Raw genomic sequence first — 14722 nt, 5'->3', positions numbered from 1 at the left:
TCACGATGTAATCTATTGTTATGTTACCATGTCATGTTAGGGGTGTATTTCAGGGCGTTTTGACTTGTTGTTTTGTAATAATATAAAGCGTGGAAAACATAATTAACAGATTATTGTATAACAATAAATTAACAAGATTTAATCGCGTTACAGACACTAACAATACGTTGTAACAAATGCTACAATGTTCAAGAACCCGCAAAAATATTTCTCTATGTATATTCTGAAAGATTTGGGGTCTCTAGTCGATCACTGTCAATCAACATTTGTGTTTCAACTTATCTTATTGTTTGTAGAAATTATTGTACATACAGTAAGCTAAGGAACGCAACCGAATAAAATTTATCATAAAACTATCTTACGTTTCTATTACTATGATTTGTAAATAAATTACGAGTTATTAAGTTTTTAAGTTAACAGTATATGAAACAGTCGCTGCTATTATTTGCCATACACGATATAATTAAATTATTATAATGATGAAGCATTTACAAGATATCAGTAACTCTATGAACAGATCCCGCTTTATGACGGTAATAGTTGATATGATAATCAAAAAATTTTCACTTTTTATACGAAACACAAAGGTTCACTAAAGGTTTAATAAGAGTTCACCATGGACCACATTTCTCTAATATGCGTTTTAATATTATCCTCCAACATACGCGTAGGTTTTTCAACTACAATTTTGTACACATGTATCTTCTTCCGTAGACTTCTACCAATTCCATTCTCCTTCGTTTGATCACCCTCATAATATTCGGTTCAAATTATGAATCTCTTTAATTTGCAATTTACTGTAGCCTCTTATTGTTTTCTCTTATAAAAAAACATTCCCCATCAGCATTCAATAAACTTTTTACCTTTAGTATGACACGTAGTTTTATTTCCAATACAATCGAAACTCACTAGTCTGGAATCAGTATTCAACTGTATTAAACATATACATATATAATTGGCATACATGGGGGTTTTTACTTTGACTTAGCTATTCCTTTACAAGCCCCGAAGGAAACTGTATATTTTACTGTAAAAATAACACTTATAAAATACGATACTAATGGATAGTGTACGGTACCTACTTATTTCAGTTTAACAAAATCAGTCATATAATGTCCCAGATTCTAACTACAGAGACTAGTAATAGGCCTACTACATGGATTAATGATAGTTTGTAACTTCAAATAATTGTATTCCCTACACTAACGTAAAAGGCTCTGCCGAAATTTAGTTGTTAATGATTTCTTTTCTACATCCATCCTTAACCCCTTTCTACAATTCTGTATCTTTATTCTCAGCTCTTATTTCCCCTTATTTTTCTCATCCCTTTCAACTTAGAACTAAAACTGTCAGCCGTTCTACGTTACGTAAACGTTGGCCACTCACAGGCTTATTCTAAGTACATATAAACGTTAAAAATAATATAAATATTTGTAAAATAGACAATTCTGCCATGTAACGTCGTTACTGAGACCTTTAACGCCCATACTGAATGAATCCCGGTAATCCGGATCAAAGCACTCATATGCATTATCAAATAACATTTGCAACTTTGTTGCATTAACATATTTATCAGTTTATTGTATGTGACATGTATTGAAACGTCATGTTTAATCATCAGTTTGAAATATCCTAGTTTGTTCAGCATCGAAATACGATCCCAATTTGAATATTATGTTTCACAAAATATATTCCATGAGCTAAAATTAACTTCAGAAGTTTACAATTTTAAACAGTAGAGGATTCTAGTTGTAAATTTGCAATCAGTGCGAGTCACCCCAACTGGAACTAATCAGCCGCAATACCCACAGCTTGGTCTCTGAAATTACAGTAGAAACAGCTCGCTTCTGAGCATGAAAATGGTTGAAATCCAAGCGAAACGATCTCAAGTTTGTCTATGCGAAGAGTTGTTAGTCACAGAAGAAGCCGAATCCAAACACCACCTTATACTCACAACCTTACAATTTCTACTGCGATGAAAGCAAGAAGTAATATCTACAGATTCCCACCACAATGACGGAACTGTTAATAAAATTACTACCATATAATTTCCAATGCAGTTTTGATATAGCGAGAATATATCACGAGCAAGTGACAGACACTGTATTTCAAGAATAAAGGTCTTTCAAAATCTAATGAAACAGACGGCTCTCTCTATGTAACAGAGACGTTCTTCAAAATCTCATAGTCAGTCAACTACTAAGTTCTCCTGCAATCTTACTAAAACCTTTGTATCCATCAAAATGTTTGCAAGAGTCCGTCACTTCCACCAATACCAAGAAAGAAGAATCCAGTCTACAACGCTGTAACCTATTTTTCCGTTCAATTTTAATAATATCCTCCCATCTACGGTAGGTTCACCCAAATAGCCTCTCCGGTTCACGTATTTCAACTAAAATATTGTATGCATTTCACATCAACCACCTCATCCTCGTGATTTTATAACACTTGTAACATTTGGTGACACCCTGTTTTCACACACTAACAATCTATTAACTATTTCCTATCGAACTTCGACATTTATAGCCTTGTTTCCTCAAAACCAGTCCTATAATATAACGTGCTATATTACAAAAGCCTCATAAATATGTCGAGTCGCTTGTAATTGTTCTAGGGACTGACACTTCCTGGTTTAGAAATATGGCATGGAAGGTTCAACATACAGCGCCTTTTTACGTGACCAAAATGTGTTTTTTTATCTAGGATGTGATTACAAAAAGTGACTTATTTATTACCCTCGTGTTAAACACCGTTTTATATAATTATTTCCTATGTAATTGAAGTGACTTACGTTCCAGTTTCAGCGAATAGTATAGATTGTTTAATCGTTTTACATTTTACAGTGAGTGAAGACTGTCCTTTTAAGAGTAGCCTCACTCATACGCTAACCATTATACCGCTTCGGAGGTCTTGAAATAAGAAATACGAGAACAACTGTCAGTAAAACTATAATTCATCTGAAAATGGGAACTGAGGCAGCTCAAATAGGAGTAGAGGTCAGTGAGTATTGTCCGACATTAAAGTTATATAATTAATCAGCGACTGTCACAAACCTTTTATAGATTCGTTAAATTATCAACAGCTGAAAATATTATCAAGGACTTTTATTACTAGTTACAAATTTCAAACAACACTAACATTTCTTATGATAGCAGCAAACTTCTGTATGTATAAAGACCCGTGGATAATTCTCAAGGTCATTTAAAATCTTCCTCGAACAGAACAGAAACTGAAGTTAATTACCTATTATAATAAAATATTATAAACGTCTTTCAAATATCTGTACAAATTATGATTATTATTAGGAAACTTTATCGGGCATTAAACCGGAGGTAAGGAACACAATGAAATTAACGTCATATAAGAAGAAGATATCTAAAACGAAAAAAAAAATTGTTGAAAGTCACATGACAGTGAAGATGTCGATTCTGGGTTGTGAAACAGTGCGGACAGGTGGAAAAGCATGAAGTGATAAAATTTCTGTAGTAACCCTCCGCGAACACAGAGATCAACACCCATAAAATAATATTAAACTAATAAAAATGTACATTTAGCAAAAAACAGAGCAAATAAAATATAAACTCCAGTAAAAGTTTTGATTGATTATCAGTGTACTTTTTTCAGAACTGTGCATATGTACATTTTCAGTACGATATATTTTGTCGGTAGAGACAGGAGTGACGATGCATGCCGGGAAAAAATTCGTTTAGCCGTAAATTGCTTCTGCGTTCCACAAACCAAAAACACTCTAAATGCGACATAAGTTCCATACATCAAAAATTTCATACGTTTATAGTACAGTCAAACCTAACTAAAAAGTTAGTTAGGGCACAACTTGTATGATTAAAATTGTAATCTGCAACAGATAATCGCATTTTATAATGGTAATTCGACTACTATCGTTCCTCTGTCCAATCGCAAATTAAAACGTGAACACTTGAATCGCAATATTCTGGTGGAAGAAATAGAAATACCACAACTAATTTTTATTCGCTAATCTGTTTCAACAATAACTTTTAAAGATTAATTCCATATCAATTTTATGTAAAAATATGCAACTGACATATAATTAATAACTGGTAGAAACACATTTTGAAATTAATTATCGTCTGACAAATACAATTTTATATTAAAGTCATGATTATGTTTCATTAATTAGGATTATAACAACAGCCTAGTTTTACAAGAAAATAAACGGCAGAAAGAAATTAATTACAACGGTTAATTAAAATGAAATAATGACGTTGTTTATTTGATACAATATTTAATGTACGATGTAGGTGAGCTTTAGCAAAAAGGATTAATGAATAACGGATGAATTGTCTTGATATAATTATGCCCCCTTGTGGACAATGGGTTGATTTAGGAACATATTCACTCTCACAGTGACTACAAATAAGCATTTAATTCCCAGGCTGAATCTATTGACTTCGATAAAGTACGATCACATTCTGAACTACCCGCTCTCTCAATTGGTAACCATCACTGTAAGCTAAGCACATAAGTGCAATTAAGTGAACGTCGTTAGAGCTAAGTAGCCCCTTTAAATGGAGGGCCCCTTAATCATTATGTAACTGGATTAATCTTGGTAGAGAATTTGATTAGTTTTCAATTATATGAACACCTAATTTCAAAACATTAATTTGGATAGTAGAAAAATAAATCATTTTGTGTTTAAGAAACTCAACCAGCCTTCTAGGGTTAACAGGAGTTATTCAATTCTGAATTTCCTACCCCCCCTCCTCCCTAATGTTTTTCAGCCCATTTGATAAAAAACACGGATAATCGAAGTTTTTGTACATTTAATCATTGTTTTCAGATAGTAAATGGGAATACAATGATTCTAAACAGCATGATAGCAAGAATTCCTTGAATTCAATAAATCTTAATGTCTTCATAAAAGCAAATATCATCATCATAATTCCCAGGTATTTAAAGCCAGATTCATTTTCGAACGGTTATAACAGACAAAGTATACAAATCTCCACTCTGAAATTCAAATAATACAAGTTAGAAAAAGTAATTAATTAGTATCAAAATTCCAGCTTTGTACTTGGTTTATGCATTTACTCTGGAACTTGTTCAGCATTGTACAGAAATTAAATCGTGAAAGTCTTAATTCGCAAATGAGTTTTGCCTATACCAGACAACGAAAGATCGACATTTCCAGAACAGCTTTGTCTACCGGATCCAATAGAATACATATCTTCCCCTTAATACCTAAAGACAAAGGAACATCCATCCTTCGAAGCGAAGTCTTTTTTTTTTTAGTTTTTAAGACTTTTTAAAAAATCAGATAATGGATAAGTCCGAAACAAAGAGAGTGGATTTGATAAGTTGGTATCCACGTGGTGTCGCAACCCGGAAGACCACGACGCATTTCACTAATGCGGTGAAAACTTCAGGTCTAATACTGACTCCGTTTACTTACTTACCCTTTTTCCGTTAACGATCCAGGTGAGGTTTGTCGGTGGGCTTGAAGCTGGTGAGGAACAGTTCCCACGTAGGGTGTCGCCCACCGCGTAACGTCGCTTTTCCATCTGCAGCTTTGGATCTCCTTCAGGTAGATCTGCCAACAGAAATAAACATTTCATCATCGGATACATCAAACCCACTTCCATTTTAGACTAAAACCAGAAGGAAACAAGTAGTATACACAACACGTTCTTTGACTAGCATATTGAATGGGGAAGCCATGGAATATATAATAAAATTACAATACATTAGCTGAACTAAACTGGAGCGGGGAAAGGTCCAAATGTGAACCTTCATAATGATAGTACCTACAGAGCATTAGTTTTTTTACAAGTCAGTACAACTAGCAGGAACTTGTATGAAAAATGGTAGTACGTGAGTAATACCGTCTTCGTTTTAAAGTGTTTTAACACAAATTTGAATACGCCAGGCTTGCCAACTGCAACTTCACAGTGTTACTCCATTTTGAACTCCCTGACGCATTATAAACAGTTTCTTCAACTTTACCTAAAAGTTCGTCCCTTTTTATGCTCACGTATTTAATTGATCTTTACAAGGTCACGCGTTGAGTTTTGTCTGAGATATGAACTAAGATCTGAAATATTATTTAATCAGCTTTGTCTTCAAAACACTAAATTAGTAAAAATTAAATAAGAGTTGTGTAGATTATGCATAACCATAGATGGCTGACGTCTATTATTATAGGTAGATATTACTGGATATGTCACATATACACTATATTAAAAGTGCTATGTATTATATACTAAATGTCTGTTAAATAACAAAACACTCCGTTTCTTCGTGAATATTTCGTCCATGTTCCTCTGCCCACCAAGAAACACGGAATCAGTATTTCAGAATAATACAGAATGCAAGAGTTGTAGCCAGCTTATCTATTCTGCCTCTAAAAACTGTAATATACCCACAGTTTATGAAATTATATGAACAACACAGAATGAGTCGAATGAAACAAAACGTAAAAGTTAAAATCTAATGACAGCTTGTGATATTAAAAACATCGAAATTAAAAATCTCCGTCATGTTTCCATAACGCAGTAATTGCTGGAAATCCTACAGTGGAACAGTTGTGTGCTATTTCAGACAATACATATATCAGCTAGTACGGACGAAACATGCCGTCAAATACAGACTTGATTCGCCGCAAGGCGCAATTCTGCTGCTACTCTCTCAGGGAGAATAAAAAAGAGGTTGGATTAGACCCTGAAGCAGCTCGAAGACCGGTGTCTTCTCTTTAATTTCTGTATCAAATTCAACAAACAACTGGGATAGACTTTAAAGATTATATCCTGTTGCGTACTGGGGCTAACAAACATTACGCAAAACAAATTTTATTCCAAAAGAATTACTTTCTCAAAATTATTTTTCTGTGCCTGAAAATGATCTGATCAAGTCAAAATATTTCGTACAAAGTATTTTAAGAAAACAATTCTTTCAGAATAAAAGTCGTGATGAAGGTTGTTCTGTTTAACCTTTGTTAATTAAAATAGGTTGTACGGCATTAAATCTCAAAAATTCCTTAACAACAATGATAGTAGGTATACAAACAGCGTACACTTAACAGACGAATTTATGAAAACCTTGTCGTTTAATCTAACAAATGTTTAAAAAATTACGCTTTTACAGAGCAATATTAATAAATTATAAATCAGAGTCATTACTGTAGCAGTCAACTTGCAATAAACTGGTAGTCTACAAAATACTTCATTAAAATACTTTTCACGAATTCTTCTTACATTTGACCGAATTTGACAACCATATATATAAATGAATAATTATTCCGAAGTTATCTATCATCCTAAAACATCACAAGGTACAAAGCAATTTTGAAGTCTCAGGTGACTTCATGATTTGTTTCCCACTGTAATCACTTTGCTTCAAAGCTTTTGCGCAACGCTGTATCAATGCTGTTGGGAATGAAAATTATGTGTTTCCGAAATATTTCGAAACTGTACAGCAACTGTTAAGATATTATTTCGATCCCAGTAAAGGCTTACGTACCTTCCGAGTCATAACCGGGGTTTTTCACGTCAATACTAAAATTTTCAAAATGTAATTAAAAAACGCAGTATGCTAATATCTCGAAAGTAGGTCAGATAGTTTCAAGTTTCGCTTCGAGAAATTTCCAACCGACGTCTCATCCCCATCGCTGTCATGTGCGAAGAAATCAATGATAAATCATGTAATTCAGGGGACTCCAAAATTCTTTACTAATGAGCTACTTGGTTAATGCAGTTTGATGACAGATAGGATAAGTTTCAGCGACACAAGTTCTTCTCTTTTGTCCAAGTCCAAGATTTTACTCAGACTCTCTAAAAACCACATAATCTGCAGTCTTACTTTTGGATGATTTAACGGTTGAGCTATAGGTCTTCGTGAAATGGATTCATTTGAAGAACGAGCCATTCAAAATATTTTAATTGTGTTGTATTGTATTTGTAACTGTTGATAAAATTTTATATGTTGTAGGCCTACGTCATTAAAACATTAAATGCTAAAATGCGTCGTGCGTTCGTAAGTACGTAAATAAATAATGACATTGCCAAAATTAAAGAATATCGAACCGATACGTTAATAAAAGTATACCACGATACAAAATTCATTATAGAATCCTAAAATAAAAAAGAAAAACACTTTTACAAGTTTGATTTATTCTTTATGTCACATCTGCATGTAACAGCTCCAAAATAACAGTAGTAGTAGGCTGCTTTTGATCGATTTACATAGGGAACAACAAAGTGTCTGCACGTCTCCCTCGGTACGAACTTATTCCAGTGAAATCACTCGACTATTCTAACCCCATGAAAGCTTTCATTGTTGTTTGCCCTTCAAAAAATCTATATGCATAATGCGACAGCTCCACTCAAATTTCATCCCGCAATGATGTTCATGCATACGGTGTTGAGAATCTATCTATTCCTGAAATACCATGACGTGTTGTGACGCAACAGAGTTTTCTAACAAATAGAAGTATACGGTTGACAGGATGATGCTTTCAGACAAAGTTTCCCTTTCTCGCTTTATCTCCAACCCCCTCCCTCACCCCCTAGAGCTTCTGCCTAGCAGTTCCATTCATTCGCCAGTGTCATACTGAACAGATGACCTGTTTCCTTCTACCATCATCAAGCAGACCATGAATCAACTACACGTAACCTGATGGATTGACTGTGGCGTTATGGCCGACAGATACACTTTCCTACAAGAATCTTCCAGATTTCTAATGCCGTATAACATCTTTTGTGCAGTCTCATAAAAATGATGACGATCTAAAACACAGAAGAAAATTGTGAAAGAACCGCCGTATAAATCGAAACGAATTACGAACAACTTGTCTAGAAAAGTATTTTGATAAGTAGGCTTAAAAATACGAAGACGTTCTTCGCCGCGTTATTAACTTTGTATTAGATCATGTAATTTATTTACGTGGGGAAACATGGTGCTGACAACAAATTGCAGTTCCATATGACCTATGGAGAGACATAAATCACATTTCTCTCAACATTTGATCAACACTTGCCTCATAAGTTTACTTACACTGATTATGGATATATACAGTTGGTACAAACTCGTTTGTACATGTAAACAATTCTAGAACTATGTTAAATATTTGTACTTCATTTTCCAGTCTACTGTTAAAATATGTTTCAATGGCATTGTCTATGACACAAAATTATACTCATCTTGTTTAGGGTTTATTGGAGATAAAACATATAATGCTAAAGTCATTCCCTGAAGATGGAAACAATAAACTTCTCCGAAACAAAAATACAACTTCACCCTCAAAATAGAAGCAATAGGTTCCACCGAAAGGTTTGTAATTTCTGAAAATATCACAGGATGTCACGGCTCACAAGAACACAACTGACGTCAGTTTATCTCAGTCCGACTTACCCCAGACAAAGACCACCTCAGTCAACTAGAAGGTCTCCGGGAAAAGATATGATCCCGAGGCCTCACGAATACGAAGCAGTAGCGCTAACCAGCCAGCTGTGACGTTCGGTCTCTAGCCACACTGAGCTATTCCAGCCCAACAAACAACTAAAACGATCCTTAACTTTTCGTTTAATAAGAGATCAACAACTAATATCCTCCCATTATCTGCAACCAAGAGACGCTTTACGTGGCATCTGAAATATCACGTGCGATCCGTAGGCAGATTATCTACTGCGTGTGTGCGAAGGTAAAAGAGCGGTTTTATTAACATTAGGGTAGTTTGTGGTAAATTGCACATTCTTAGGAATTATTACCACCTTAGAAGAAGCAGCGCGGTGGTCGCCATTTGTAATATGCAGCACAGGAATTTAAGTAGAAGAAAGAAACACGAAACTCTTCAGTAATATAGCTTTCCCTGAGAAACAAGTTTGGGACTGTCAATACACAGACTTGAAGATTACTGTCTTCTGCGATGTAGCGCTGTGCTGACTCGTGGAAACTGACCGACGTTTCACAGTTGCTGTCACCATCATCATCGCCCTGATGATGAAAGCAGCAAACAACTCTGAAACGTCGATCAATTTCTATCAGACTACAAGAAACAAAATCCCAGAAAACTGCTATCATCATACTAGCCGCAGTAAAAACTTGAAATTTACAAGTAACACAACTTTAAATCTCCTGAAAAGGGAAAATGTTTAATCACGGGCATGAGACAGGGGTAATATTAAAATTAGGTTTATGACAATAGTTTTTGAGCACGTTAAATGGAGTTTTATGGTAGACCGAATAATCAAAGTACACATTTTGTTGTACCTAATACGGTGAACTCCCTGTGTGCGTAATAAAATCCTCAATTCGTTGAACATGTAGAAAACATTTTGTTGTTTTAAGCTGTTACATCAGGTAAAGTCTTAGGTAATTCGTTGGTTAGTTTGTTATGCACTGAAGACAGACAAATATTGATGTCTTCTGGGTTACAGTGCCGTGATAGAAGTTTACCAACGTTTCAAAGGATGCTGCTGCCTCCATCATCAGGGCGATGAATACTGGTCCCAGCAAGAACATCTAAAACGTTGGTAAAATTATACCAGACTACATGACGCTAGAATGCAGAAGATGGCCATCTTAATATTCAGTGCAGTGAGAACCTTAAATCCTACTAAGACAGACAAATTCATCAGATAATTTCCTTGCATGTTACTAAAGTTAAGATAATAAATAGCACACAAAAAATTAAACGATAATTGATTTTAAAAGGTGACACAATAAAGGAACTGACCTAAGACATATGTTTCTACAGCAGTAACAAGACACTAGTGTTAAAATTGTTAATGCGTAAAAATTAATTTTATATGCCTATTGTCAAATTAATGACGTATCAAAATAGTAACTGCTGAATCCCATTGTAGGGTATACACGGAAATTGATACACATGCATTATTTCAGACAATTAAATAGTTCCACATTCTGTGTAAAACTTGTCAGGGTCATTTATAGCGTGTCGGTAACGAAGCCAACATGTGATGTACTAATGAAGCTGCAGCTTATGTCCCCAATCCACTTTCGCCATCGGTCGAGCCAATAGATTCCCATTTACATTGTGTTCCAATTCACTGAACCAGGAACACACACATCCAAAGAAGTTAATCAAGAACGAGCATCCAATTTTACACAGATTTCCCAATCGACAGTTAAAAATACAGGCTCCATGTTTCAGATAAAATATCTCGGTTCCGAACCGCCCTTTTAAAATTGAGTGTTTATTCAAATTAAATTGTTACAGTTTTACTTTATATGTGACTAAACGACACGGTTGAGTAGTTTGCACTCATGTTTCATATTCGGGAAACCCCTAATTCAAATTTCGACCAGCAAAATCGGATATTCTGAGATTATTCGTAGTTTCTCTCAGTCGCTTCAAGCAAATACCAGGATAGTGTTTTAAATTAAGCCACGCCTATTTCTTTCAATGTACTCTGTAGTTTATTATTCAGCAACATGGTCAAGTTAATTACAGCGTCCTAGAATAAACTGTAAAGAAATTAATAAAATAATCAGCTTGAATTATCCCAGTCACTATGAAACATATATAAATATGATATTTAACAAAAGCATGTATCAAATTAATTAAACATGAATGTCATAACTAGCTAGATGCATGTTATGGAATCTTTGAAAACAAATTAATCACTTACTGAAGCAATTTCCTGCTTTAATTGAAACCAAAATTTCAATACCACGTTCACTATGATCAAGAATGAGCCTACCGTTGTAAGATTAATCCAGTCTACACGCCATTTCTCTGTGACATATTTTACTCGTAATATTAAGCGTTCATCTAAATTTAATTGTCCCACGAAACTTCTTTTGAGGTTCACCAACCAAAACTTTATAAGCTTTCTAATTGCTTCCGTTCATCATACATCCCAAAGTTAATCACCCTAATAACGGTAGAAAAATGTTATTAACTGTGAAATGCTACATGTTAGAAATTTTCGGTTAACACGTCAGTTACGCAGTGGGTTGCTGTAACACTTTCTTTAATACCTGTGTAATAGAGCAGCATTAAAATTATAAATTTGACGGCACCACACATTTTAAAATGCGTACATTCGTTCACCCACGCCCACTCCTCCTTCACTACAAAACAGAGCTAGAGATCTATAAAGTAATGATTTACTTAGGAACGCACTACGCATTTCATTTCTGAAAACTAGTACTTACACATTTCGGCGTAAATGAAGATAAATTCAAGCTAAAACTATGACGAAAAGGAATTTTATTCACATTCTAAAAAATGTCAAATAGTAGAAAATTATTATAGCTATAAGTACCATCTATCTCTACTATTTTCTGGGATAGAGCACAGTATAATATCGTAGAAGTTTACTGGTGTCCTTTTGAAACGTCAGTACTACTATCAGACGACACGACAATACAACCTATAAGACAGCCATCTTTACACTCGTCGCCGCGTAGAGAACCTCAAATTCCACAACTCTGCATTTTGAACGCACAGTAAATTCATGGGTTTCGTGTGAATTTCAGCCAAACACAGGTGTTTTGTACCAATACTGTTGTACTATAAAACAGAAAGCAACTTATCAATATACATTCCATTCTCTTCCATTTCTGTAAATGTAAAAGTACATTCATAAAACGTGACTATAATCCTACGTTGTAACATATGTAAATAGATTAATACAAAATAAGAATATAAAGAAATGTTCAATGTTTCAGATACAGGAAACGTTTAATTAGATTTATAAAATCCTTCATGTGTTTTTTGTCCCACAAAACCTTAACTGACCTTTTTAGCAGAAACATGTCATTCTTACTGGGGTTTATACAAAAACCGACTTTTGAAGAAAGCGATTTTAGAATTCCAATATTTCCAAAAAACCGATTAAACCGGTTTTCGAATTTCTAAAAAAAGAACAAAATGCAATTAAAACAGTAAAAAAATATTTATACTTATTTCAAAACTTTTCAGTTTATTTAATATTTATGGAATTACAAAAATATAACAAAAAAATATACTCCATACAAACCAAATAAAAAACTAAATAACTAAAATCCGTACAAAATATAAATTATACATTTTTATTTAATTTAGTATTTTCCTATAGGAAATAAGATTTCAAAAATCATAAAATGTCCACTGAACGATTACTTAATCTTGTTCTTATTCTAGATAGAAAATTGCCTGAAATAGAAAATACTCTCTCACTGGCTACTGAACTTGGTTTTATCGTTTTCAGGGCAACAAATAACAAATCTAAATTCTTTGTTCTTTTCAAATACTGAAAATTCGGCCTTCAGTGTCTTCGGATTTGATATTATTTCTTCAGGTTCTTCAAGAAACCTATGAATTGATTTTTCCATTGCTTCTTTTAGAGCATTGCCCTGATTAATTGTTTCTCCGTCTCCGATATATTCATCATCGGAATTTGTTTCCATACAAGAATTTGGATATATTCTAGACAATATTTTTCCAGATAACTTAATAATATCGAGTTCTGAAGCTAGTGGAAATACACTAGATAGCTTTGTTGAAATGTTTTGTGGATTTTGCAAATACAGCAAAAGGGTTACCAATCCAACTTGTCTTCTTTCTTGAATTCGTACTCTTAAAGCATTTAATAATTTGGAACTAATTTCAGTATTTAAATTTTTCAGTTCATTTAACAGAAATTTCCACATATTAATTCTACTATCTAAAACCGGTTTTTTAAATTTTAAAAACCGGTTTTAGAATTTTACAAATTTATCCAAAAAAAACAGTTTTAAACCCGGTTTTTAATAACCGACAAACCCTAGTTCTCACTATGCGGCAGAGGCTAGATTATTGCTATTATTTAGACGAGGTTCTAGCAATCTCAAGTATGTCACAATCGAATTAAGTCTACTTTAAATATCCTCAATTAAGATAACATTTATATGGTGAAGAGAACATTCTAGCCCACTTAACATATGTATAAAACAGATCTCGGTGTGCGAACATCTTATACAAGATCTTTAAAGAGTCTAGTCATGTAAAAGATCACGGAGAAGGAGTCATTTTGGTCCCCGCGGTTAATACTCTACTCGTAATTCGGCTGTCAAGAGGAGAACACTGACTGGCCTGCCAATATTGGCTCCCAGCCAACTACATCCAACTTTTACGACTCACGATCTGTCGTGACACGAAATTCTTCCTGCTAGAGACCAAATAATTCTTGCTGAAATGAAATTCTATAATCGACCTTTGGAATGAGTAACTAACCCATTTATTTGGCACATCATCAGTAATGTCTTAAATTCTGAAGGAGGAAAATAAAACTTAGTCGACAAATTTCACCGGGCACTCCAAGGAACATGCAGCTATGAATTTTTCTTAGAGGTCACAGAATAGTTAAGGCTGAAATTAATCGAACCCACAGTCTCAGCGTTCGAGCGGTGAAGACCCAAGAGTTCCACTGTAAACCGAACAAATAATATTTATTTTCTCAGAAATTGTGTAATCAAAAAATTCCAGGGAGGCGCTGAAACTTCGGAAAACAAATATCGTTGGATTTTACTTAGATGTGCAACGTTCAATAATTTCGGAAAATTCGAAGGTATCGGCACACCACTTCAGTTGACGAGTCTAAAAAGCAGTTCACAGCTAATTAAATAGCTACCAGACACCAGAGATCGTCGGGTAATTATAGAGATATCAGAAAATGGCGTTATCACAATATGAGTCATTCACTAAAACTTTCTTGTATCTACAGCAGAGGGGTTTCTGTTTGGATAATATTCCAGCCACGTT

At 34.3% G+C, this 14722-nt stretch overlaps 1 protein-coding gene across 5 annotated transcripts in view; it reads right to left on the bottom strand.

Annotated features, from left to right (window-relative positions):
- Positions 1 to 14722, bottom strand: part of LOC110827975 (uncharacterized) — a 289498-nt gene that overhangs the window by 57538 nt on the left and 217238 nt on the right. For all 5 annotated transcript variants that reach the window (XM_087354845.1, XM_087354847.1, XM_087354846.1 and 2 more), the window contains one exon: positions 5436 to 5569. In XM_087354845.1, coding sequence (XP_087210971.1) covers positions 5436 to 5569 — 134 coding nt within the window. The remainder of the gene's footprint in view (positions 1 to 5435; positions 5570 to 14722) is intronic.

This window comes from Zootermopsis nevadensis, unplaced genomic scaffold, assembly GCF_977971745.1.
Source record: "Zootermopsis nevadensis isolate Lab colony 2312 unplaced genomic scaffold, Znev_1.0 Znev_ptg000024l, whole genome shotgun sequence".
NCBI lineage: Eukaryota > Metazoa > Arthropoda > Insecta > Blattodea > Termopsidae > Zootermopsis > Zootermopsis nevadensis.
This window is presented reverse-complemented; position numbering and strand designations above follow the sequence as displayed.